Genomic DNA, 27,830 nt, shown 5'->3' on the forward strand with positions numbered 1-27,830 from the left:
ACAAATCTGATTAAGTTTCCCAAATACTCAGGAATATTAACTTAGTTATTTTCTTCAGTTGTTTGTCTACGCCACAGGAGTGTGGGAATGAGAGTGACAAGGGCTGATCCTTGGCTGAAAGATAACAGTTACTGATAGCATAATCATAATATTTTGTTTAAAAGTGTGCATATATATAACAATGGTGTGATACAGAATTCAATTCTACGCACCTATGCCTTTGACACATTCAATCCCCGTCACATTCGCTGGACCTATTGTAACAAAAGAGTCAAACACATTGTACAGCACCTGAAAAGAAAAGTAGACTAACTTAATGTTTGCTTCTGAATTACGCCTATTAAAATAGTCCCATTATGGGCCCCAACATTATGAATTCTGAAATTATGTATGACTGAGGGAAATTCTATCTGGAGGGAGAAGATTTTGGAGATTTTTGAATTTTTCAAATGTAAAAAATGCAGTGGAGCAAGAAGAAACAAAAAGTCTTAAAAAAAAAGCAACTTTTCTTATTTCAATATGATGTCTATAAGAAGCGTTGGTATATCTAGATGTTTTTTCTAAAGCGCTTCTTACTCTAAAATCCAGGTATTTGGCAGATTTATTTAATTGTCTGTATAAGATAAATAAGATACTTAATAATATGTTAATAATAAGATTGGATTGGAATAGGTTAATATACGTAAAATAAGTTGAACATAAAAGAGAATAAATTATAATAATTGTACTAAAGCTTTAAAAATAATTACCTAACAGTGACAGTGCTGAAAGTAAAGAATTCATCTTACTCATACCCCTGCCTGAGGAGTTTTGTATGAGCCTCATTCTTGACACATGCCTGTCTAATCTATTCTTAATTCCTCCAGTGATGAAGGAGAGCTGGAGGCTTTCTCAGCTTTCCTTGTTGCAGCTAAGCTGGTTAATTCTTATCATGTTTACCCCAGTCATGGCATACAGGTTACTTTGTTCTGTAACAGTAGTCTTCTACACCTTTACATTTAGAGAATACTACATCATCCACTTTCATCTGTCCTCCACTCTTTCTTTTTCAAGGTGAGAACTCCAATTGTTTCAAACTTTCTCATAGGCTCTACTTTCTGACTCTTGATCATGCTTACTCTTCTATTCTGGATTTTCTTCAGAGAGTCAAACTTTCTTTTGTATATAAAGTGAGTTCTTGTATTCATTTCACAGTAAAAAAACCTACTTTCCTTCTGAAAGCCAGTAGGATCAACTCAAGTTGATCCTTGAGTTCATCAAGGTTTTATTTTAATATTTGTTTCTGGTAATATCTCAAAAGTCCTAATGAGACTAATATCTAAGGGCAGTTAGGTTTCTCTGGAGGCCCCAAATGGCATCTTCAGTTAGGCTGCTGCCAGTGACCTTGTAGTGCCTTGCTGCCTAGGTTACAAAAAATTTAGTCATTGAGCTTTGTGAACATGTCTTACCCTCCTTTGGAGATACGCAGGAGCAGGAACAGATGATCCAGGAAGAGAACTGAAGCTGTATAGCAACTCAGTTGCATATCATCTTTCTGCCATAGGGCTTCTGTGTCCCTGCCCACTAGCACTGCACTACAAAACTACTGACTATTCTATTCTGAGAAAAATTTTGCATGAAAAGAAAGAGTGTTTCAGTCAAAATTAAAACATCAGTAGAAATTTGTGATTGCTTGAAGTCCAGTAAAGTCTATTAAGTTTTTCTTTTCTTCCTAAATGCAAAAAAACCCAAACAAACCCAGAAATTAACATTACCAAAAAACCCCAAACCAAGTCAGAAACTTTCTAAAATGTCCCACAGTTTTTCCCAAACTGGGTTTTTGTTTTATATCTGTTTGATAAACATCTGATTGAACTAAAAGAGAGGGAACAGGTATAAGTACTTTGGCGAGTATTCTTATTCTCTCACTGTCAATATATCTGAGGTATGCATATAAATTATGGGCATAATGGAAATATGCAGAAAAGAGTATGTGCATTAAAAAACAGCAGCAAAGAAAGGCTTAAAATCCCTGGAACTAATTTCAGTAAGTCATGAAAGCCATACTTCAACAGCAAAGGCAAATAAAACACACACTTGAAACTTCATCCATGCTAGTGCTCATCCAACCCAGGACTGTATATTTTTATGTGGCTTAGGGGCTCCAACTAGCTTTCATACTCAAACATTTAATCTTTGTTTGTAAGCAAGACAGAGAACACTGTGAGCTACGCTACATTAGTCCATGAGTAGATATGCACAGTTGATACAGTAATTCACTTAAGTGGAAAATAAACTTCAGAGGAAACCCTCCAGAGTTTGGGTGACTTTGGGATATATTATTTACTTACCACAGTTACAGCATCATTCAGAAGTGATTCTCCAAAAACAATGATGAATAGAACTTCATTGACATGGACTTCTTCAAACACTGCCAGAACAGCTACAGGATCCACAGCAGCAATTAAGCTGCCAAACAGGAGGAAGTCCAGCAGTCCAGTATTCAGTTTGCCTTCAAAAGCAAAGCAAACAAACTATAAGCAGAGTCAGCTCTGTATTATCTATAGTAATGACAGACTCTGATATTGGAGATAATGCAAAATCCTTGAAAATAGGGATCCTAAGACATCAACTGGACAGCATGGCACAGAAACTACTTAACAAGTTCTGCATTGTGTCATCTTGTATCCTGCAAGGTTTGTTGGATCCAGAAGGGCCCATGTGGATCAAAGTTGATTCTGGGAGCAGTACAGTCCTGTTCTAATGGCAAGGCACTTGAGATAAGTATTTCCAGATCAAAACTGGTTTTCTATTTGTGTGTAGCATGGTTTATCTAACTTGAGTAAATTATCTCAGGATAAATGAGAACTGACAAAATGGTAAGAGGAATATAACAGTACTCCTGAAGTAAATGTTCCAAAATACTTCATGCTGCAGGCAAAATTTGACTCTTGGTCACTAAGAACTGCTACAGTGGGGCTTAACTGCACTCAGTGCAGTTAAACACCACTTGTGGCCTCCTTATTCAAGTAGACATTCATTGATAGGTCCAGTTGAGCCACTTATTCCTAAATTATGATTCATGAGGCCACTGTTAAACTGTTCACAAGCGGACCATAAAAAGAGACGAAGGACTAAAATCTACCTCAACATATTTGTGTTGTAGCCCCTTAGGAATTTTGGCAATGATTTCAAAAGTTTTGGAACTACAAAACTCTGGTGACAAACTAACCCAGTATTTATTTACATTTTTAATTCTTCTTTTCATTATTAAGATTTTTTTTTCAATTATGCAAACAAACTGAGACAAGCATCACTATCATTTTAAAAGTAAAAGGGAGAGATACAAAGATTGCTTTGCTCAGCTTCCTAAATACCTTGCAAAATTTACCCTCTTCATGCAATCAAGAGTGGCGTCCCAGTCACTTTTTCTGGGGAACAGATTTTTGAAAGGGTAGAGAACAAAGTTCCCTTTGTGTTCATTAATGGATGGAGGAGGAAGCAAGGTTCACTAAAATGTGATGAAGCCAAACAGTATATGAGAAAAAGCAAAGGAGGAATATGTTGAGAGTTCATTCATTAGGACACAGTGCCCATGCCCCAAATTAATAGACAGTTGTATCAGGCATGATTTCTACAGGTGAGGGAGAAATCCATCTGATTAAATGATTTGGAAGTGTGAGTCAGACAATGACAGTCAGTAGCCGTAGCAAAGGATCAATATTGCCTGTAAGGTACTTCCAGAACACGGCCACTCCTCTAGCAAGAACTCTTACGAGATAGTTTTTCAAATTCAGAATGTTTAGTGCTCGGAAGGTAATTGAAACAGAAACTAGATTGCAAATATTTTTTGATACCAAATGGCATGGGCATATTTACTCAAGAGAAGGACACTTACATGGGATAGAAGTAGACAACACCCTGTTGTACATGACAATGGCCAATAATCTGGGGGAGCTGCAGAAGTACATATTCTCTTAGCTGCTGTCTGCCAATCAGAGCATCTACAGTGTTCTCCACACAGTTTATAGGGACCTTGGTAAGGCCCTGAAAACAGAAATTCATAGTTTGCACAGACATATAACTACTTTATGTTTTCAAAAAGAGAAATAGTCTTGTTCACTCTTGGACATATTGGGCTGTGAATGAGGACTGAATCTGCCCACTTTAGTGTGAGAGAGGGGTCGAAGCAGTGAGCTGATGTCTGTGCCAAAAGTTCTGAGAACAGCCTTGAACCTGAACCTAAATAATGGTTCTACCAAATGCTGTCCTTCTCTGCCATGCTTAAGGAGAACACAATGACAATAACTATCAGATACCAGGGTACAATAGAACATAAGCTTTTAAAATAAATTGGCTCACTGAGATTGCTTATCTTTTTTATGTGTTACCAATTATAATCATTGGTACATTCCTTGAAGACTTGCAAAGCTAGTGAGCAAATATTTATGGAAAGGTTAGGACACATCTATAATTCCTACAAAGCAGTGCCAAGAGGCATGGGGTTTCTAAATCAGACTTTTATATAGACTAATAATGCCAGTGATTTCCAAGTGATACATGACCATTGCTTCCTCCAGCTCACTAGATTCGGGAGTGACTAGCTGCCAGCAGTAACAGCTGAGCAAGGTAAGTTTGCTGGGACCAGTTTAAGACTTCTACACACACTCAGCGTGTTGTCGCTATGACCTAGATCGTACAGGAAACTCCAAGCGTTAGTCACAACCACAATTACTCCATGGAGAAGTGCTGCATGTGTTAGTTCTCAAGCCGATGGCGAACAGTTAGGTGCAATCGGCCAGGAAGATTTAGGATAAGGTATTTCTTCCTATTCAGTGAAAGCAGACTGGTATGGCTGTTAGTTAAGGTGCTGATCTTTTAATTTCACTTCTAAAGAAGGATTTCTTTGTTATAATCACCTTCTCACTTTTTCTTCTGCAAATTATAATATCTATAAGGATATTGAATACAAAGAGCTGCTTTTAAGTTTATTTATTAGGAAATCTATGTAATCCAATTTGGATTATGCACTCATATTGATGGACAGTACTACAGGCCATTCAATGGTAAAGTTGGAAGTAATTTGGTTTTTGTTCATCTTAGTCTGTAGGGGATTTACATTCCTATGTTTTAATGACATTACTTTTAGCATTATTCACTCCAGTTGTAGAAAAAGTTGGGTAGAAACAATTATATGCCATAGAATTTCAACCAGAGGCTGCTACGAACTCTTCTAGAAATAGAATAACTCAGCATTCTCCTATCTTCAGCAAGTAACAACAGCAAGGCTTTTCACAAAGTGTGGTGCTAGATCTTGCTGGCATCTTGGAGGTCAACACAATGTATTTAGTGGATTAGTAAGTATGTGTCATGTGGATATTTTAAAGTCCTACTTAGCTTTGCTAGAGAATGACATAGTTTGAATCGGGGACAGGCTTCTCTGGCCTTTTCCAGAGCTGAAATTAGAACTCTAGTAGGTTATAATATGTCTTGATGGTAAATACAGGTCCCCACAATATACCAATTAATGCTCATTCTAAACATTTAAATTCAGTAGGCACATCAGTTTATTGTTTGCCTTTGTTAATGTCCCTATTTTTAGCTTGTAGGGCTTTAGCTGTGACCTGTGGTAGGGGTTGATTCTCCTGTTTAACCGTAAGCTCAGAGTTCTAGTATATGCTGTCACTGAAAGATTTGAATAATGATGAAGCAAAACATGAAGCCATCAAATCCAGTTTTTACAGTTAGTTGAGAATTGTTTAAGGATTGAAGAGCAAGAAGAGAGCAAGAGATAAATTGATTTTTCACTTAAAATAAAATTTTTTGAAAAACACTTGACTTTTCCATTTCACATGTCATAAAGAGGTCAATGCTTTCACTTTAATGATTTTTATCACCATATTTTTTAAAGTAATTATCATTCATTGTATTTCACAGAACAGGATGTTAATAAAATATTTTTGGCCAGTTTTTTTACTTAGAAATTGTTCTAAGCAGCTTGGATATTTAAAGAAAGAAATGCTTGTCCAATCAGTTGCAATAGCAATATCCTTTTGTCATCTTTTTTGTTGCTGAAAACCTGTGTTTAACTATAAATGTGAAATTGTGGATGCAATATATTGTGCCTACAGGCTGAAAGCACATAAAACATCATATCTTCCTATAAAAGTCAATAGTGTCTGCATCTGAGCTGTCACCTTTGCATCTTCTAAAGAAAAATTGTTACTTATAAAACAAGAAGCTGTGAGGGGACACCGCCAGGACAACTGACCCCAACTGACCAAAGGGATATCCTATACCGCATGACATCATGCTCAGCGTATAAAGCTGGGGGAAGAAGAAGAAAGAGGAGGACGCTTGGAGCGATGGTGTTTGTCTTCCCAAATAACAGTTACATGTGATGGAGCCCTGCTTACCAGGAGATGGCTGATCAGCTGCCTGCCAATGGGAAGTAGGTTGCTCAAAGCCCCATTCAGCCTGGCCTTGAACGCTTCCTGGGGCATCCACAACTTCTCTGGGCAACCTGTTCCAGTGCCTCACCACCCTCACAGTAAAGAATTTCTTCTTAATATCTAATCTAAATCTCCCTTCTTTCAGTTTAAAACCATTACCCCTCAGCCTATCATTACACTCCCTGATAAAGAGTCCCTCCCCATCTCTCCTATAGCCCCCCTTTAGGTATTGGAAGGCTACTATAAGGTCTCCTTGGAGCCTTCTCTTCTCCTGGCTGAACAACCCCAACTCTCTCAGCCTGTCTTCATAGGAGAGGTGCTCCAGCCCTCTGATGGTTTTTGTGGCCCTCCTCTGGACCCATTCCAACAGGTCCATGTCTCTCCTGTGCTGAGGACTCCAAAGCTGGACACAGTTTCCAGGTGGGGTGTCATGAGAGCAAAGTAGAGGGGTAGAATCACCTTCCTTGACCTGCTGGCCATGCTTCTTTTGTTGCAGCCCAGGATGTGGTTGACTTTCTGGGCAGCAAGCGCACGATGCCGGATCATGTTGAGCTTCTTACTCACCAACACCCCCAACTCCTTCTCCTCAGGGCTGCTCTCAAGCCATTCTCCGCCCAGCCTGTACTTGTGCCTGGGATTGCCATGTCCCAGATGCAGGACCTTACACTTGGCCTGGGTGAACTTCATGAGTTTTGCATGGGCCCACCTGTCAAGCCTGTCAAGATCCCTCTGGATGGCATCCCTTCCCTCCAGTGTGTTGACCACGCCACACAGTTTGGTGTCGTCAGCAAACTTGCTGAGGGTGGACTCAATTCCACTGTTCATGTCACCGACAAGGATGTTAAACAGCACCAGTCCCAGTACCAACCCCTGAGGAACGCCACTTGTCACTGGTTTACACTTGGACATCGAGCCGTTGACTGCAACCCTTTGAGTGTGGACATCTAGCCAGTTCCTTATCCACTGAGTGGTCCACTCATCAAATCCATGTCTTTCCAATTTAGAGACCAGGACGTCACGTGGGACAGTGTCAAATGCCTTGCATAAGTCCAGGTAAATGATGTCTGTTGCTCTCCCCTTATCTACCAATGCTGTAGTACCATCGTAGAAGGCCACCAGATTTGTCAGGCATGACTTGCCCTTGGTGAAGCCATGTTGGCCATCACCAATCACCTCCTTATTTACCATGTGCCTTAGCAGAGATTCCAGGAGGATCTGCTCCATGATCTTGCCAGGCACAGAGATGAGATTGACTGGCCTGTAGAAGTAGTGAATGAATTCCTTGTTTTGCTTTGCTTGCGTGCACGGTTTTTGCTTTACTTATTAAACTGTCTTTATCTCAACCCATGAGTTTTCTCAGTTTTACTCTTCTGACTCTCCCCCCAGTCCCGCCGTGGGAGGAGTGAGAGCGCGGCTGCATGGTGCTTACTTGTCAGCTGCGGTTAAACCATGACAGTCCATCATAGATGCCTATATCACAAACATCTGCAGTTATGTAATATGAGTTTCATATGAACAAGCCTGTGGTCTATTTCTTTCAGACTGGGATTTTTCAAAGGACAACACAGATATCCCCTAAAATGTATGGAACAGATATCCCAATCTTATGCTCAGTTTCAAAGAACCTAGCCCCAAATTCTGCTACTTCCCTGTGCTGGACCATGAGATAAGTTTTGAGGCTGGAAAACTCTACTATGTTATCTTCTGCAATAATCAGCTAATAGTTTCATTCTTATCACAAAAATGTTCTCTGCAACATCTGCAGCTTCTGACATTTGAGGCACTCTTTTTATCTGGACTGAAAAGGAAGCCTGCGGTAAATTTCTCTGAGTCAACTTTGCACCACTGTGGTTAGAGAACACGGCCATGACTGGCTGTTGAGCCTTTTGTACAACACAACATACCCCTTGCAGTCTTGGAGCCACTCATTCAATCCAAGGTCACCAAGAGCAAATGGCCAGAGTGCACAGGCACAGCAGCACGCTGTACCTGTGCTGTTCTCAGCAGCACCCAGATGTGCCCTGTAAGTATTTTCTAGAACTCACTAACCTAAGAGAATTTTGTCCTAGAATTGATCTTGAGCTTCTTCAGTACAGGCACTAAAAAAGCATAGATAGGATGTCTGTTTCAAAACACACGCAACCCACATACAATGTGAATTATTATTCTTCAGGGGGCAGTACATATCTTGTGTGCCTGCCACACCGGCTGAGAAGACTAAGAATTGCTGTTCTGTGCCTCTTCTAGCTGCCCCCTGAGCTTATATTGTAGTATAACTAAGAGAGAGCGTCTTACATTTGCTACTCAGCTCTGTAAGTCTTCAGTTACAATTTCCAGCCACAGGAGGTAGAATAGAGATGTGTCATGCCTACATACCCACTCAGCAACCATTGCTTACTTAATATTAAAGCTGACTGAAGGAAGACAGTTCCATTTCACAATAACTTTGAAGGTTTCTATCACAGTAAAAAGAAACAAACCCTTCAGAGTATATTTTTGCCCAGATGTCCATTAGCAGAATGAATCCTGAGCTTTATCCTGAGAGTGTATGCAAACATTTAGAGCAGGGAAGTATGAGAGACACAGGTTCAATCCCATTTGTGCTTGCTTCAGAGAAGATTTCTCAGATAATTCTTAAATTTGGTAAAAGTATTACAAATTTTTCACAATAAAATTGTATTTTTCTGCTGAAAAGAATTAAGTTGTAAAGTATCACCCATCTAACAGCTGGGATACAGTAACATTCACAATTTTGCCTTCACAGATCGAACTTACCCATTATTCCTGTCTGATAGACACCATAGAGAGATAAACCAGTTGTGGCAGCATTCCAGACTGTCCCAATGACAGCATACAAAAGGATGGAACCAAGATTTCCAAAGAACAATCTGTTTGGCATAAAATATCCAGCATCCAAAACAATGGGGGGCAGCAGATAGAAGAAAAATAAATCTGGTGTAAGCTTGAAGGAGGCAATGTGGTCTGCTGCCCATACAATGCCGCCAAGGAGGAGACCAAGAACAATCAGCAGAGCACTCTCTGGAACAACGCGAGTGACTTTGTGGGACAAGTGGAAAACTGCAAGGAAAGAGGAAAATAATTTGTCAGAATTTGAATGGAGAAACAATGTGAGAACCAACTGTTGTTGGTTCACACAACTTCACACAAACTTCCTGCTTTCATTGTTATTAGACCTAAAAGCATGCATGGAATGCATAGGATACATACAGTATCAGAACCCAGCCACTTATAAAATAAAATAAAATTAAAAGGTTTATTTTCAATTTATATGAAACCAATATTCCATGACATTTATTTCCTTTATTAGATTATCTTCTCCATAAAAGATCTGTTTAGAGAAAGATGGTGTTCTGTGCAAAGCTGTAAGCGCAAGACTGAAAAGAAATGGTAGAAATGCTGGAAATGTATGACTTTATCTCTGTATCCAAAAATACACCTCTGACCTCCCAACATTTGTCTTTAAAAATGATCAGCGTACTAGCAGGTTTATTGGAGGATGGGAGAATGCAGTGGTTCAGCCTCAGGCGGCAACAAAGAACCACCTGCCGCTCTCTGGAGCTTCCCCCCAACACGGGAAGAATGGGAAGAAAAAGGCAAAACTCGTGGGTTGAGACAAAGGCAGTTTAGCAGCACAGCAAAGGGCAGAAGAAAACACCACCAACGCCACTGGCAGAGGAAGGTACAAACACGGTGAGGTACCACCGCTCACCGGCCGCAGCCGGGACGCCCCCGCCCGCTCCCAGCGGCGACTTCCCGCCCCCTCCCCCGGCAGCTCCCGGCTCCAGACTGGGCATGGCTCGCACCACATAGGATGCCTCTGTCCCTGCCAGAGATGGGGAAAATTAACCCTATCCTCGCCGGAACCAGGGCAGAGAAGAATACTCAAAGAAGAACTAGTTTCAAGACAACGCTTTTTAAATTCATGAAGAATATTGTACGATAACGTAGCCTGCAGCAGAAGCGGATTCACAGGAGATCCCTTTGGGGCCTTTTCCTCAAAATCTCCCTAGTAAACGTTTCAGTTAATTCAGAGGCTTTCTGGAGGAATGGGGGCTTTAATGGTGCCTTTTTTATATAAAGATATATTCATGGGAAATGATTCAGCAATAGGCTGCTTTGTTTTGTATAAAGTGTCATACAATCTGTATCTTACAGTAGTATGTCAAATCCATTAATAAAGATGAAAGGTGTATGGTACCTATTATAGAAAAACATGTAATGGGATGGTGCGGTAAGACTATTAAACTAGGAAATAATTAGAGGGAGAGAAAATTACAGAGTGCCATGGTGAATCTAAAGAGACAGAAAGATGGCAAGGCCAAGACAGAAAAAATATACTGCTCAAGGTGACAGAAAGACAAGTAAGACAGCAAATATATGAGGCAACATGTCTTTATAGTGCACTTGTTAGGTATCAGAAAAAAGAAAAAACACCAAAAAACAGAAGAGCAGAGAGAAGTCAAGTCTACAAAGCAAGTTGCAACATGAAAAAGGACGAGGTTACAGGGTGTTTGATAATAAGCACAGGTGTGCTAATTGACTTTCTTGGTATTTCTGTGAGCTTTTCCTTGAGTTTATCTTAAATATTGATGTGTCCCAGATGGTCTGAACCCTGGCACTTTGTGATACTGGCCAATAAATGGGATTTTACTTGTATAGCTTTGTGTTGAAAATGTGAGTTTCACTTTAGGAAGAAAATTCCACTAAAAGCCACCGAGTTTCTCCTGTTTGACCATCAGTCTAGAACTGTGTTGAAACTTTTACAACACTAATGCAAGTTAGCTCAAAACTAGTTTGGACAAGAAGCCATCATTAAGAATTACAGCCTTTTAAGGTATAGTGGAAGAATCTTTCCCATGACTATGCAGAGATCTTAGACCAGGTTACTTTACTGAAAGACCATTGTTTTTCCTCCCAGTCAAGTATTTGTCCTAGTCAAACATTTACTAGTTACATTTTAGAGTGTTTTAAGGGCCCCGTTCCTGAACTGTCTGTTTTTGTCTTGGCTGCATCTACACAGTCAATGTTAGAAGCATCACCCATCATTATAGTAGTACCACAGTAAGATGTTTCCTATTAGTTGCATAACCTCCATGGCCTCATCAGAATAGAAAACATGAGAACAGCCAGCCTGTACCAAGAATGAGCATGAATGTACATGTTTCTAAGTGTTTGTAGACAAGACGTGAAAACTAAGCCATGTTAGAACAGAGCTTCAGAGTGGAATTAATACAACAGCAATCACACATGGAAGCAAACTGCATTCAGTGAAGTTGGCTAAACCATGCCAGTTTTCTGCATCATCTGTGTCATGTAATCAATAGCTGAATAACACTTCAGAGAAACAAACACTGTGTTTTTTCACAATTAGCTTCCTCTCTTTATAATAAAATCCCTTGGGTTTGCATAAAAAAAAAAAGAAAAAATTAAATGAAGAAAGAAAAACTGGCTACTATTTCAAGTGAAATTGTAGCATTTAACTTCTCAGAAGTCTTTCCTACTGATCATTCTTGATTCCTTGAATTTCCAGTCAGTGAATTATCAACTAATTTATCACCTCACAGAGTAGGGATTATCTCCTTATCCCTGAAAATGAATGCTGCTCAGCTAGTCTTACTAACCCAAGTCTGTTTTTCCTACTCTTAGGTTTGCAGATAAGCTATGACTACAAGAAGTTAAAAGTTAGAATTTTAAAATAAACCTATGAAGACTTTTCAGAACCAGACATCTGGAAAAAGAAAACTGATGTCCAGATAAAAATTCATATTCTGTAGAATTCTTACCTTTACAACCCAAAACAATTTCTCCCGGTGAGTACTCAGAAGCCAAGCTGATTTTGGCTATAACACTGTCTTCTAGAAGCTGCATGTTCCCAGTGAATCAGCTACATCATATCTATCTGTGCTCCCTTTAAATCCAACTGACTGATTATTTTACAAGATTTTAAAACTATCAGCAATAAATTCTTCTACTCCGTTAGTTTAGGAATGCAGGCTGTGGACAGGAAAGTTATTGCACGAAATAGGGCTCTAGAGAAGTCTCTTGTCTTTTTTGCATTTGGCCCAAACAAAATCTGAACACCAGACTGTATTTGTTTTAGGGTAACTGGCTAGGTAACTCTGCAGGCAGATAGTATACAGTATGATCAGCAGAATCCTAGTGTCTATAAACATAGAAATATCCAAAAGGAAAATACCATAACTGATGAAATTCAATGAAATAGCTTTAGAGTAAAATGTAATTGGAACTAAGATTAATGTTTTAGTTCATATTTGCACTTAACAGTGATTGATTATTTTTCCTGGCTATGTACATGAAATATATTCAATCAAGATTGTACATTATGAGTAGTTATTACATTTATAGAATTTGATAGAGATGATAAATTAATTACAAATTCACTTCTTAATGTAGTTTTGTTTTTTTTTACAATTCATTATCCTGAAGTTATGTCCCTAATACATTCTTGGTGTGTTACAAAGTGACATATGATAGTACATTCATTTCATAAAGTTTGCCTTTACTTACTTAGGAGAAAACCAGAAATAGTCCCACAAAATGAATTATGTCCCCATGACAAAGTAGACTTGGAAGCTTTAATTACCTCTGAATGTCTAGCATGACTAGGTGTTTCACATGACCGAGGAGTAAATACAATCCAGCAATAATGGACAAGGAGTTTAGTGGGATTCTGTTGTGAAAGAAACTACAAATATCAGGAAGGATAGCATGCAGTGCTGCTCAGATAAATTACTCTGTGAGGGACCCAGAGGCGAAATTAAGTCTGTTTTCACTGCTGTTAATAATGAAAAGTGCATGTATATATTTTAATGAGGGGAAAGAGCAAAGAAAAATTGTAGCCAGTCCATGACATAAAAGAAATAACAGTGCACAGGCCAATCTTGTGATCTATAAATTTTAATATTTACAATTTAGAAGTCATCTACATATGTCTAGGCACAGTATTAGTGAAAAAGTTAAATATATGTCTTCCATTCAGTACATGATAAACCTGTCTTGAAAGCAGATTGGACTGGCTAGTGGGTACACTGTGTTTAAATTCAAGCTGAGCATCACTGAGTTTGAAGCTTTCTACAAAGTATAAACATAAACTTCGTTAATGGAAATTTATTTGCATTAATAAATTCCAAAGTTAATTTCCATTAACTTTGTTAGCGTAAAATCAAGGCCCCAAAAACACTGAAATAATTTTTTCAGATAATATCACTGTCCCAGTAAATCACAAAGCCTACTGCATATTCACAGTATGGAACATGTCAGCAGAAAAATCAAGAACTGACTTATAATAATGCTAGTAATTCTCAAAGTTTCTTTTCTGTGTATCTTTGGATAAAATTCAAGGAATCACAAAATAATTTAGATTATTAAGAGATTTTCAACCTCTTTTTTCATACTTATCATTTCCATAGTTCCCATGAAAACATAGATACAAATTTACAAATATTTCTCAGGTCCTCCTACGACTACTTGTGACAGGTGTGGGGTCTACCATATGCGTTTTTGCTAGTGGGTCAAATATGCACCAATAGTATGCTATTAGTCTATTTTTCAGTCTTCACTTCAAATTTTCATTTATAAAGATGAAGTTGTCGTATTAAATCAAGCCATGAGCGCTTCTAATTTGAAATACAAAACTTGATTCTCTGTAACTGGTGAGAATCCTTGCCATTGACCGAAGTGAGAGCAAAATGCTGCAAACTTTTCTTCGGGATTCTTTACATTTACTTTACAGAGATGCAAATAATAATGTCTCCAAGGCACTATATAATAAAATTCCTGTAATGGCACAACATAGAAGCTGCTTAAGAGAAGATATAAATGAATTCCACAAAAGAATATTCTGCCCAAAAGGAAAATCTTTCTACTAAACATCTTCTAGGAGTTGGACTCTGACTGGCAAGCAAGAAATTTTCGTTTCTTATCTTATCTACCTGTTCGTGTTCTCCTTAGCATTATAGAGGGGGAATTCTGTTTAAAAACTGTTTATTTTTACCCTTTCTGCATGATGGGGTTTTTTTTCAGTAGCGTCTTCTGCAGATGTATGTCATTACTTAAAAAATCATAAGTCTGAAATATATTCCAATAGCACGCATGAAAAAAAAACCTGCTTTACCTTGCCTGTATTATAGCTCGAAGTATAATGGAATACCAGTTTGTGAACTAAATGAGACAAGTGTAGTTGGGCAGTAATGCAGTCCAAAAGCCTCTGGAAATTCTGATTATTTTGGTCTACCAGACTAGGGAATGGTCACGTCGTCTAAAACATAATATGGAGCGTACATTTTCAAGAAGGGATCATTTTGCTTCCACCATCTCTAAAGGGAATGCATCCCTGCCCACTCTCTTGCTCCATATCTCCACGCGTTAGTTGCAGCCAGTTGGTGGATCACAGCTCAGACTAACCGGCTGCATTTGCCGTGTGAAGAAAGAAGCATCAGTTCTGTAGAAATGTGTGATGTGGCCTATGCAAGCCCCTGGGCAGAGATTGCAGCATTCATGGTGTAGGAACTGTGTGTAGTTGCTGGGGCAGAGAGAACCATGTATTTTCTCTCTTTTTTCCCCCTGCTTCTCTGCAAACTCCTTTAAAAGGTTATTTTTGACCCTTAGCCTTTGACAGTTTTTTTCTCATTAAGCTGTATACATAGGAGATCCAGATAGTCTGACCTCCCCAATATCGAAAAAGAAGCTGAACAATCGCTGTTTTAAAGTTACATCTAACTCCCGGTTTACTAATATTCTCATATAAACACTGATCTTTATGTGGTGCCCTGTCATGATAGGGCAACGTATGTCGGTTTCATTCTGCGCATGACCTGGTCCAGACTAATAGTGAACGTTTCTGAAACAGTACAAACTCCTTAGGAAACTTCACTGTTGCAATTGTTTAGAAAAATTACTTAACAATAATGACTCTTAGTGTTTCTCTCTTTACTTTTTTTTTCCTTTTTCTTTTCGTTTTTTTTTTTTTTCTTTAAGGAAGGGTAGCTCTCTTCCATGCTTAAGTCACCTTGTCTGATGGGCAACTTTCTTGATACTTCTGCAGCTTTAATTGCAAATTTCTCCAGAGATTTTGCTACTTGTCCTTAAGTATTTGGTGTTAATTGCTATCTATTTCATATATTTGTTCAAGAGCACGGTCTTCTGATAAGTCCACTTTCTACTTACTCCACTCTTCTACTAAGAGAAGGTTTTTGACACAATTTCCTGTGTAATGAAGTTTCCAGTATTTATATTTCTCTTATCTTTTGTTATGGCTCCCTTTACTTCTCAGCAGTCCTGCCCACCTACTAGTTCTCTAATAAGCTTCCTGCACTTGCTATACTTGATTTCTTTATACTCATACGTCTTTCATTTTCTGCTCCATCTCTGTGACGCTTTATTATTTTCACACATCACGCCAGTTTTACATCCCTGGGCATTGACCTGAGTTGTACTGGATCTCTTTTTTAAGATCTCCTTCATGACTTGACTACCTAAGTTTTCTACCCTTGCCGCATTACCAAACGCAGCATTTCCTGCATGCATAGCCATAGGCATACCTTCCAATTAATTACAGTTGCTTATGTAGCCCGCACAGAGGATCTAGGAATGTTAATTATGACCAATAAGAACTAGAAGAGCTATTTGGTTGTGTAGCCAGACTCTCCTTATCACACCACAACATTTAATGATCTGACAATTTTTGGATGATTTTTGCTCCAGCTAAGCCTATGTGAATGCACACAAGCAGCCCTCATCGCATAATTAGAGACTTAATTCTGATTGCTAGCCTGAACTTGTTCACAGCTATTTTATATCCATTTTCCTTTCTAACAGTGATATCAATTTTCTTAAATAGTCCTTTTCCCCTAATACCAAATCCTTCATTTCCTATTGTATAAGCACAGAGAGAAACCTTCTCTTTTTGTTGCTTGTCTTCGGTTTGTTAAACTAAGCCCCTTATTTTCAGCCTTCACTTCAGCTCTCTCTGTCTGTTTCAATCTGAGTTCACATTTGTGGAGTCATCGGAAATACAGACTGCATTCTGCATGAGTCAGAGTAGAACCAGGTCCAACAGCATTAATAATTTCCTATCACAATCTATAGTTCAGCCACATCCTGGATTCATTATCATCACATTGGTGACTTACAGTCATCCTGTATTCACTTCATACAGACGTGTACCTCTCTTCTTCTCATTTGCAGCTTCACATAGAAATTCTTGTCGTTGTTCCCTGAGTGAAACTGCCCTCGGTACTACTGTATTTCATCCCTTCCCCTAGTCCTCAAGATTATATGTGTTTTTCTAGTACAATAGCCAGAGCTACACGAATACTGAAATGTATTCCTAGAGAAATGCATCATCAGAAAGGAATAGGATACCTCAGTATCCTTCCTTCAGTAGGATACCTCACCTCTTTTTGCAGTGGTAATTTAAAACAAAAAAATAAACAAACAAACCCCTGCATAAGACCAGTCCAAAAACCTAAACCCTAGCAACTTCCACAAATAACTTTCTTACAATTTCATTCTTTGTTTTGTCTTTTCATTACCCACCCAGTAACTGTTCTACCCCTTGTCTTATTAATGGATGACTTTAGGCCTAAATCAAGGGGAAAAAAAAGTCTCCCATTGTTTTCTAAGAGCGGTTTGGCTGAAGCAAGGATTCAAAGCATTAGGGAACTGCTTTTCTAGTCTGTCAGGAAGTGTTTGAGCAGACTCAACATGGCTGAAGCTGATCATTATTACTTGTATTTGCCTTTCTAATCTTTATCAACAAAGTGCACTCAGGGTTTTTTTCCTGGTCAGGACACTGATAGCATATTTTATAGTCCTTTAGATTCTGTTCTGTGGACCTTGCAACAATGGTATTTAGCAAGTCTTATGAACTGATTTTGCCATTTTGAATTGCTTATATACAAGTGGTACAAAACCCTTAAGGAAAAAGCTTTTACTAATTTCTTCTAAACTATATTACTTAGACACAAATTATTTTATTAATCAGTACCTTATGCTTTTACCAGTCTAGCAAAAATGTAAAGATTTATTGAAAAAACTCATATATTTTATATCTCAGAGCTATTTTTATCTGAAAAATCTCAAAATATATAATATACATGTATTGTGTAACAAGCAGTAAAAACCACTTTTGGTGCAGGTCCTTGGCTACTGTCTTAAAATATACTGCATGAACACCACTATTAATCCTACTCGTACTTAATCTTGGATATATTTTTCCTAAGCAAAGCAGAAAGTCCTTCATATTTAACTTGTTTAGATGAACTGGTTTGAGTTTGGTTTTATCCAGCTCAAGAAAGCTTTCTTTATTTGTCACATATGTAATGATCACCATTCGCAAAGTGTACAGCATTGTAATGAGCTCATTAAATGGGAGATTTCAGGTTGCTGTTCTTTGTAGGTGAACAATTAACAAAATATGTTAGCAATTAAAAATGCAACCAACATACAGGTCAGGGTTCCCAGTTGATAGGTCATAACATAAAAAGATAGCCCCAAGTCAAATTCGAAGAAGTGTGTGAGTAAGCAACTATTACCTCTCTAGCACTTAGAACATAATGAAGTTTAAACAGTCAGGTACGGTTTATCATAATTATGCCAAATAGTTCTTTTTTGAAGGAGCAGTCCCACTGCACTGCAATTGTGGTAGCATTTGGGCCTTATGGAACTGAATGGCACTGAAAGAATGGGAACAGTCAAAAATAATATTTCAAAATGGGAGCAAAGTACACATTAGAAACTCCTTGAAGTATAGTAGAGGATATAAAACAGGACAGCAAAAGTGTCATAAAACTGCTTCATTTCCTATGCAAAGATATTAGAAATAAGTTTGAAAGACAATCTTGCTCAAGTTAATATTCCTCACAGACTGAACTCAGTTAAGTGTTCCTATGAGTTTTTTTGTGTTTAGGATGCTGTCAGTACAAGATAATCCATACTGAATATAAATATAAAGAAGCACAGTTGAAGGGTATTACATACTAGAGCTACTCTGTGCACAAAAGAATAACAATAGTATGTTTTGGTCATAACCTCTTCCAATTCAATGTTAAAGGTTCAGCAATAACCTTAAGTAGAATTCACAGCAATTTTCTCATCGCTAAGGTAGTTTTGACTAAAGTGATTGCCTGAGGTCTAAAAATCCAGCTGATTTTACAGTATAAATTAAAAAATAATATGGGGGCATGAAAACAAGCTAAAATTTACTTTTACTAATGGTATACATTACAACTGGTCCAGCGTTAAAATTATCTTCAAAAATTCACTGAAATTTATTGACAGATAGCGAAAGCAATTTTTTATTTTTAAAATAACCAATTTTCCACTAAGATGGGGAGAACTGGGTTAAATAAAGAAATGCCAAGAAATGCTGAGTTAAGTCATTTCACACTGAATTTTAGAAACTTTTTTCCTTTTGACCTTCACTTTAGTATGATAAATGAATTAAAACAAAAGTCTCCCTTTGGAATGTTTTGGCATTTGCTCATACAGCTAAAGAACTGCAAAGAAATGGATTACTAGTAATACGTGGAAACGATTGTTCTGGTATCATGATAAGTCGCATAAAAAATTACCAAAACCTGAACAGAAAACAGAACCAGTTCTTCTCCTTGGTTCAGGTCCACTGTACAAAGAAGAAAAAGAAAACGAAGAAAAAAAATAGTATAATGAATCCCAATAGTCGGTTGAAACTCTGAAGGTTTCATTCTACTATAGGGACTTCCTGTGCTTCTGGAGTACTGCGTCTTGCAGGGCACAGTAAGGACTGCTGCCTGTTAGAAGGGGCATGGGGGACGTAATTAAAGCCTAAGGGCTAGGGGAAATAGCTATGAAGTCTGCTCCAAGTCATGGGGTAGGAAAGCACGTTTTTTCAAGCCTTGGTAGACTGCCTTGCTTCCTCCCCCCTACATTCCACCCTGGCAAGATTTTAATTAGTACAACTGGAATAGCATGGAATTACAGTGGAAGTATTCCTGATTACAGCAGTAAATTAAATAAGCATTCGGGTATTCATATTTAGCAGCGACGCCCACAGACAGAAAAAAAAAACCAAACCCCACAAATGTCAAGTAGCTCTTGCTTAAAACTGAAAACAAACTTCATTTGAGAGAAATTAAGAAAACATACCTGGCTAGTTTCCACTGAAAGTGAATACTACTGCACACCCTGCGAGGCTTCAAAATTTTGCCAGTCTTTTGTTGGAGGAAAGACCCCAGCATCTTGATAAGAGTTTCATGATGGGTTACAACTCTTGTACGTAGCTTCAGAAACTCAAGTATGTTGTTTACATTTTCTAGGAATTCGGTAATCTCAGATTTTCTAGATGAGGTTATTTTTCACTAAAAAGTTAGAAACGCTTTTAAGAGAAACACTCCCTATTGCAAAAGGTGTCCAGAATTACAACAGATAAAGGATAGAGTCTTTTCCTAAGATTTTTACAGGACTGTGGAAGCTCCTCGGTGAAGGATTTGGGATTCCAAAGCTTTTTCAGGAAATAGAGAAGCAAGTAAAAACTTTTTTCTGTAAGAATGCTGCTGCTTGTCACTCACCTGTTTCTCCATAAACAGTTCCCTTTGTGGAGTTTCAGTTCACGACAGAATGGCTCTTTTAAAATCAGTTGTGCTAGTCAGAAAGAACATGGTAAGGAACTGAGCAAGGTGGTATGTGGGAAAGAAAAAGGCACGGATTCTTGTGTTACAATACTTGCGCACTACTCAGTCTATTTGTTCCACAAAAGCTTAAGAAAGCACCATTTCACCAATCAAGCCTGGGAGTTTCTGGCTTAGCCAATAGAGTGCAGAAAATGTTACATGCTTCCTTACTGAATGGACTTATTCCTGACCATAAAGGAAGTAGTTTTGCTCAGAAATCCAGGTACATGGCTTATTTTTCCACAAATTTACGAAGAGCAAAGTGGAGCTTAATGTCTATCACTTTAATTTTTTCTTGCCAATGGGTCTGAGATATTGCTGTCATTCAATGTGCTTTAACGTGGCTTTTGATTTTTGTCCTTGCAGCTTCTCTGATTAAGTAATATGTTAACTCTCATACCTTCATTATCTCATTTGAGAGATGAAGTACACAATGATAACAGCAGGAAGAACAGTGTCCTATAAGTAATGTCCTTATACTGCAAAATGTAGTACGTGGAAAATAGGCTTGATATTTCAAAATAGGGGAGGAAGGTGATGATGAGCCAGCTGTTTTTTCATTTATGCCTTCATGTTTTGAAGTGCATACACAGGGAAAATGAGAAAGGCTAGCATGGAAAGGGAAGTTCAAAGGACATTATTTTAAACTGATTTTCCATAGTGAAGAAAAAAGACGGGAAAAACCCAACTGACTAAAGCTGTATTGGAAGTAGCTCACAACTCAAACCTTTTAGTTACTGAAGATGACTGCTTGTTTCAAGAAAAAAAAGAAGTTCCCAGACACAAATCTCTTCCTAACTAAAAAATAACATCCCACAATGTCACACACATAGACTAAACATGATACACAGGATTCTTTGCTTTATATAGGAAAATATCCTTTGTCTAGTCAGAGCCCTTCTGACATGGGATAAAGATTTCGCATGTATTCCCAAAAAGATCTGTGCAAAAATTCATTTTTAGGGAGCAGTAAGAATTCAGCATGAATCATAGAATCATAGAATCTTCATGGTTGGAAAGGACCTTTGAGATCATCAAGTCCAACCATACACACACAAAAAAAACCCCTACAGTCTCTGCCACTAGAGCATGCCCTGAAGTGCCAAATCTAGACATTTCTTAAACACTTCTAGGGATGGTGACTCAGCCACCTCCGTGGGCAGGCTGTTCCAGTGCCTGACCACTCTTTCAGTAAAGTAATTCTTCCTAATGTCTAATCTAAACCTCCCCTGCCACAACTTCAGACCATTTCCTCTGGTCCTGTCATTATTCCCTTGGGAGAAGAGGCCAACACCCACCTCTCGACAATCTCCTTTCAGGTAGTTGTAGAGGGCAATGAGGTCTCCCCTCAGCCTCCTCTTCTCCAAGCTAAACATGCCCAGCTCCCTCAGCCTCTCCTCACATGACCTGGTCTCCAGACCCCTCACCAGCCTGGTAGCTCTCCTCTGGACACGTTCCAGCACTTCAATGTCCCTCTTGTACAGAGGGGCCCAGAACTGAACACAGTACTCGAGGTGAGGCCTCACCAGTGCCGAGTACAGAGGCACAATCACTTCCCTGCTCCTGCTGGCCACGCTATTCCTGATACAAGCCAGAATGCTATTGGCCTTCTTAGCCACCTGGGCACACTGCTGGCTCATGTTAAGCTGGCCATCCACCAGTACCCCCAGGTCCTTTTCTGCTGGGCAGCTTTCCAGCCACTCGGCCCCAAGCCTGTAGCACTGCTCGGGGTTGTCGTGACCAAAATGCAGGACCCGGCACTTGGCCTTATTAAACCTCATACAGTTGGCCTTGGCCCATCGATCCAGCCTGTCCAGGTCCCTCTGTAGAGCCTTCCTACCCTCAAGCAGATCAACACTCCCACCTAGTTTAGTGTCATCCGCAAACTTACTGACGGTGCACTCAATCCCCTCATCCAGATCATTGATAAAGATATTAAACAAAACTGGCCCCAAAACTGAGCCCTGAGGGACACCACTGGTGACCGGCCGCCAAGAGGATTTCACCCCATTAATCACAACTCTCTGGGCACGGCCATCCAGCCAGTTTTTAACCCAGTGAAGAGTACACTTGTCTATGCCATGATTCGCCAGCTTCTCCAGGAGAATGCTGTGGGGGACGGTGTCAAAGGCCTTACCAAAGTCCAGATAGACAACGTCCACAGCCTTCCCCGCGTCCAGAAGGCGGGTCACGTGGTCATAGAAAGAGATAAAATGTTAGACTTAATACATGCACAGTAGTGCTTCTTTTTGTGTTCTGTTGACACATATATATGAGCTAAACTTCAGCAGAATCATAGGATCATAGAATAATTTGGGTTGGAATGGACCTTTAGAAGTTGTCTAGTCCAACCCCCTTGCAATGAGCAGGAATATCTTCAACTAGATCGGGTTCCTCAGAGCCCTGTCCAACCCGATCTTGAACATTTCCAGGGATGGAGCATCTACTACCTCTCTGGGCAACCTGTGCCAGTGTTTCACCACCCTCATCATAAAAAATTTCTTCCTTATATCTAGTCTGAATCTACCCTCTTTTGATTTAAAACCATTACCCCTTGTCCTATTCCTACAGGCCCTATTAATAATTCTGTCCCCATCTTTCTTATAAGGCCCCTTTAAGTATTGAAAGGCCACAATAACGTCTGCCCAGAGCTTTCTCTTCTCCAGGCTGACTACACGCAACTCTCTCAGCCTGTGTTCATAGCAGAGGTGCTCCAGCCCTCTGAATGTCTTTGTGGCCCTTCTCTGGACCCGTTCCAACAGGTCCATGTCTTTCCTCTGCTGAGGGCCCTAGAGCTGGATGCAGTACTCCAGGTGAGGTCTCACCAGAGTGGAGTAGAGGTTCAGAATCACCTCACTTGATCTCCTGGCCACACTTCTTTTGATGCAGCCCAGGATACAGTTGGCTTTCTGGACTGTGAGTGCATATTGCCAGCTCATGTCTAGTAAAGGGAGTTAAATGAGAATAAAAATGAAAGCTAAGTGAGAGAAAGTTTATAACTGAAAAAAAAAAATTATATATGTGGATTTAATTCTAAAAGGATTAGTGTAGCATCTTCATATACATGTAAATGCCAGGATAGTCTCTAGAAAAAAAAATATGCTGGAGTGGAAAAGCATCAACCTGACAGAAAGACCTAGCTGAACTGACACTGCTTTAAACCAACCATAGATTAAAAAAAATGCAGGTAGGTAAGTCCTGCTGTTGTTCTAAAACAGAAAGTACTGTGAACAGCCCAACTTCATAATTTTTTGCTAATACTGTTTCTTTCATTAGTCTCTTGAAATCCCGTACCTGAATATACTGCTAGTCCTGATAGGGAGAAAAGAAACAGATTAACAAACGTCAAGACACAAGCCAAGTTTCAATTTTCTTTAAGTCTATGGATTCTCCACTTTCTGACATGTTCACTAGCATCAAAGCAATCATATGATATACAGGATATATTTTACTATTTTAATTTCAGTTATGAGAGTTTAGTTTGTCAGCAACTGAATGTGCTTGATGGTTTATCTGTACTTCCATTATATTCTTAATTGATAAGCAGTTCCCAAAGTATGAGGTTCTCTACCAGGCTTCTTTCAACCCCAGGTGCAGATACTGTGTTTTAGGCACTACAGCATGAATGCTGCTGCTGGCCGTAGTACTACTTCACTCGACTATAATCATAAAATGTTTATTAGATGAGGGCATATAGACAAGATTCTACTGACTTTCAACACGTTGGGATCCTCCATTATGTGGCAGAGAACACACGCTACACCAGGCAGTAAGAGGAAAATGTATCTATGGACCATTCATCCTTACTTTTGGGTAGGTGTTTCCTGACATGAGAGCTTCAATACCCATACACAAGCTGAGTTTCTACTACAGTGGCAGGTTTATCTTGGACTGGTTTTAATCTTTACTTCTAAATCACAATAAACAGAAGGAAACTTCATACTTCCTCCTGCTGTTTTTACATCCTCATACTTTCAAACACCAAACAGCACTATTCAAGTGAACATGCCTTGAAAACTTTGTTTTTTAGTAAGGTCAACTATGTTGCATTTCTCAGGAAAGGCTGAAGAATTAAGGTGCTCTATTGAGAGCTTAAAAATAATACTTTTTTCTCAAAAACGTAGCTTTTCACTTAATTACCATTTTCACATGTACATGTGAAATACCTGTACATGTACGTGTACATGAACACATGAAATACATGTACATGAATCACAAGTACAAATACCAGTACAAGTATTCAAGACATGAAAATAAGATGTACTTCTGGTTACTGAAATGCTAGGGAACATAAGGTTGCCAATAAGATTGATGTATTATGTACTAGTGAATTGCTGCTCCCCTTAACTCCATGATAAATGCAACAGGCTTTTTTTTAGACTCATATAAAGTGTAATAACCTCATCCTCAGATCAGAGAATGTCTGAAAATTTATTGAATTAACTTGAGGGGTGAGGGGAGAGGGAAGGTAAATTGCAAAGCGTTTATCTTTCACTGACTCCAATGACATATCTGTCACATTGTGAAGAAAAAAAAAAAGCGTAATTTCTGAACTTGCTATGTCCTTTACTTCTGATAAAAAATTTTGAAGAGTGCAGTCCTTTTTTGTAAATATTATTAAGAAAAAGTAACAAGACCAGTCTTCTCTTTCCAGACACTTTTACTGCATAAGCAATGTAAGTTTTCAGCACTACAGAATACAAGTTTCAGGCTCTGTTATGGATACTACACAACCACTTCACTGGCCTGAATGAGCTACCACCTTCCTTGTTTTACAACCTATCTTTTGTTCTTGTCTTGAATCATATGACTTTGCTACATGAGAGATTGTGCAACACAGAAGTAAAAAAAAAAAAAAAGTAAATACTAAAATAAAAAAGCACTTCAAACTCTGCAACTGTGGATAGCTGCATCATACCATTGGTTTTTTTAACCTGTTAGGTATAATCACGCACAGATCAGTAACAGTGCAACAACTGGCATATATATAATCCACCTTTAAAAAGCCCAGATAAAATAAAGGTTTATAGGACTATTTGGATCAGACAGAAAGGCGGCTCCCTGATTTGAAGCAATACTTAGCATAACATTGAAGAGAACAAAGTGATGCTGATTATTCGTCTTGTCTAGGAAATGTCTCTTAGCAGGGAAACAACTAAGCCTTGCTATGCATGTTCCTTTCATACCTGTAAAAGGTAACATTCTCTAAAATACAATGTACTCCACATCACAACACGTAGGCTCACTGGATGAGTCCCTCTGAGGAGAGATTGCCCAAGAGAAAAAGCTATCCTCTTGAAGCTCTATAGATCAAAGTCTAAAAAATCTTACATTGCTAATTCATGATAAGAGATTATGAGTAATGGACATATTGATAGAATCTGTCACGCAGTAGTTTATGACAACATCCTTTAATTGAATGGAAAATATGTTAACAGAAAACCTCTGACGATAATAAAATATTTATCTTCTTTGTGATAATAACAAAACAGAAATTAGGAAAATAAGAAATTAATTCATTCATTTATGAGACACCAAATATAAATATGTACATAGTTTCTCTTCTTTTTCCCTCACGATCTAATTACTTCATTTTAGTGCAACATAGCACTTTCATCTGTAGCTTCCATCCTGCCCTTTCTATCATAGTAGTTTCTATCCTACTTCTTTCATTATTGATCAGTGCACCGATCAACACAAAACTATTCATTTTTTTAAAAATGCAGACTACATTACTCAGCTTGTTACACTAGCAAGATTGTGCATGCAACTTAAATTCATTGTTTCCCTCTAAAAATATCTATGATTGCTTTTCCACATCACATCTACGGTAGCAAGCATGAAGAAACATGAGAATAAACACAGTATTTATGCAATATTTCTACTTAGAAAAAGAATACGCTATCCTCCACTAATGATCACCCATCACAACTAATCTAAACAGGTAACTGGGCTCAAAATATCTTCATCTACACTCCAGCAATGTATCTTGACAAAAATATCAGTTCAATAGTTCAAATGACCTCCTATCCAGAGTCAGAGCTTGCAGAATTTTTTGTGAAGTGAAATGAAGATAGGAGACAAATAAGTACCATATAAGGAAGTGCTAGGAGACCACCATAGCCATAACTATCATGGACTTGAAAATTTCCTGGTCCTTCCTGTAGGAGAGGAAAGAACCGTAACGATGGAATACCCACCCACATAGTTTTGCCTGAGTTTCTTTTATTTGTTTGTTTGGTTTGGATTTTTACCTTGTTGGGTTTGTTTTGGGGTTCTTTTTTTAGGTGAAAAAATGCAGCCTTCTTGAGAAAATTCTCATTAGGAATGGGGAAACTGAGATAGGATTCCAAAGTGTTACAATTCAGGTAAGTGGAAGACCCAGAAGTAATTCTTACCTAGTACAGACGAGGACTACAGAAGTGTGCTTTCTGGCATACAGTTGTGGGCAGAAGAGAGATTTGTAGGAAGCAGATCTGTCGTCCTCTTCCCCAGGAAGCAGGGAACACTACAACCACCAACTCCAGGTTTACACATGTTCCTGCTGAATCAGCTAGCTACTGCTTGAGCTTGGTACTACCAATTAATAGATCTCACTGCACATTCCCATCAAGTAATACTACTTATTAGAATATCAGCTCATCCTGGTTTGTCTAAAATAATAGATGGAACTCATACTGTATCAGTAAATCAAAACAGCATGCAGAAATGTTGCTTTCTCTGACCAGGTAGGACATGGATAAAGTTCCATCCGTGTATGAACACTGTTGATCCAAAGACCAGGATCTGATAGATAGAACTACTATACATATTCCTGATAGAACTGGTCTGTTGTTCCCTGGGTCATCCTTTTTTCCCCTTTTTGAAAATGGGGGTTATGTTTCCCCTTTTCCAATCAGTGGGAACTTCACCAGACTGCCACGACTTTTCAAATATAGTGGAAAGCGGCTTGGCAACTTCATCTGCCAGCTCCCTCAGGACCCGTGAATGGATTTCATCTGGTCCCATGGACTTATTAACAACTTATATGGTCTTAACAACTAATTCTGGAAACCATTTCCAGGCACATGAAGGACAATACATTCCTCAGGAGTACATTCCTCATGGCTTCAAGATCCCATAAGAGCCTCATAGCCACTCAAGTTCTTGCTGTAAGGGCTGGATGAGCAAACAGAGAGGTGGATTGGAAACTAGCTGAATGGCCAGGCCCTGAGGGTGGTGAGTAAGGGTGCAAAGTCTAATTGGAGGCTGGTAACTAGTGATGTACCCCAGAGGTCAGTACTGGGTCCAGTCCTGTTCAACATCTTCATTAACAATCTGGATGATGGGATAGAGTGTACATTCATCAAGTTTTCCAATGACACAAAGTTGGGAGGAGTGGCTGATGGACCAGAGGGTCATGCTGCCATCCACAGTAACCTCAACAGACTGGAGAAATGGGCTCACAGGAACCTCCGGAAGAAGGCAACTGGTATCCTGGGCTGCATTAGGCATAGTATTGCCAAGTGGGCTGAGGGAGGCACTCCTTCCCCTCTACTCAGCACCAGTGAGGCCAGACCTGGAGTACTGTGTCCAGTTCTGGGCTTCTCCATACCAGAGAAACATGGACATACTGGACAGTCCAGTGAAGGGCCAGGAAGATGATTAAGGGACTGGAGCATCTCACATATGTGGAAAGGCTGAGAGAGCTAGGACTGTTTAACCTGGA

At 39.0% G+C, this 27,830-nt stretch overlaps 1 protein-coding gene across 2 annotated transcripts in view; it reads right to left on the reverse strand.

Moving 5' to 3' along the window:
• SLC9A3 (solute carrier family 9 member A3) overlaps positions 1-27,830 on the reverse strand; it is a 55,113-nt gene that overhangs the window by 19,045 nt on the left and 8,238 nt on the right. For both annotated transcript variants that reach the window (XM_074575689.1, XM_074575688.1), the window contains exons 2-4: positions 9,207-9,509; positions 2,331-2,491; positions 213-291 (exon numbers count right to left, since the gene is read on the reverse strand). In XM_074575689.1, the coding sequence (XP_074431790.1) occupies positions 213-291; positions 2,331-2,491; positions 9,207-9,509 (543 nt within the window). The remainder of the gene's footprint in view (positions 1-212; positions 292-2,330; positions 2,492-9,206; positions 9,510-27,830) is intronic.

Source organism: Larus michahellis, chromosome 2 (assembly GCF_964199755.1).
Source record: "Larus michahellis chromosome 2, bLarMic1.1, whole genome shotgun sequence".
Taxonomy (NCBI): Eukaryota; Metazoa; Chordata; class Aves; order Charadriiformes; family Laridae; genus Larus; species Larus michahellis.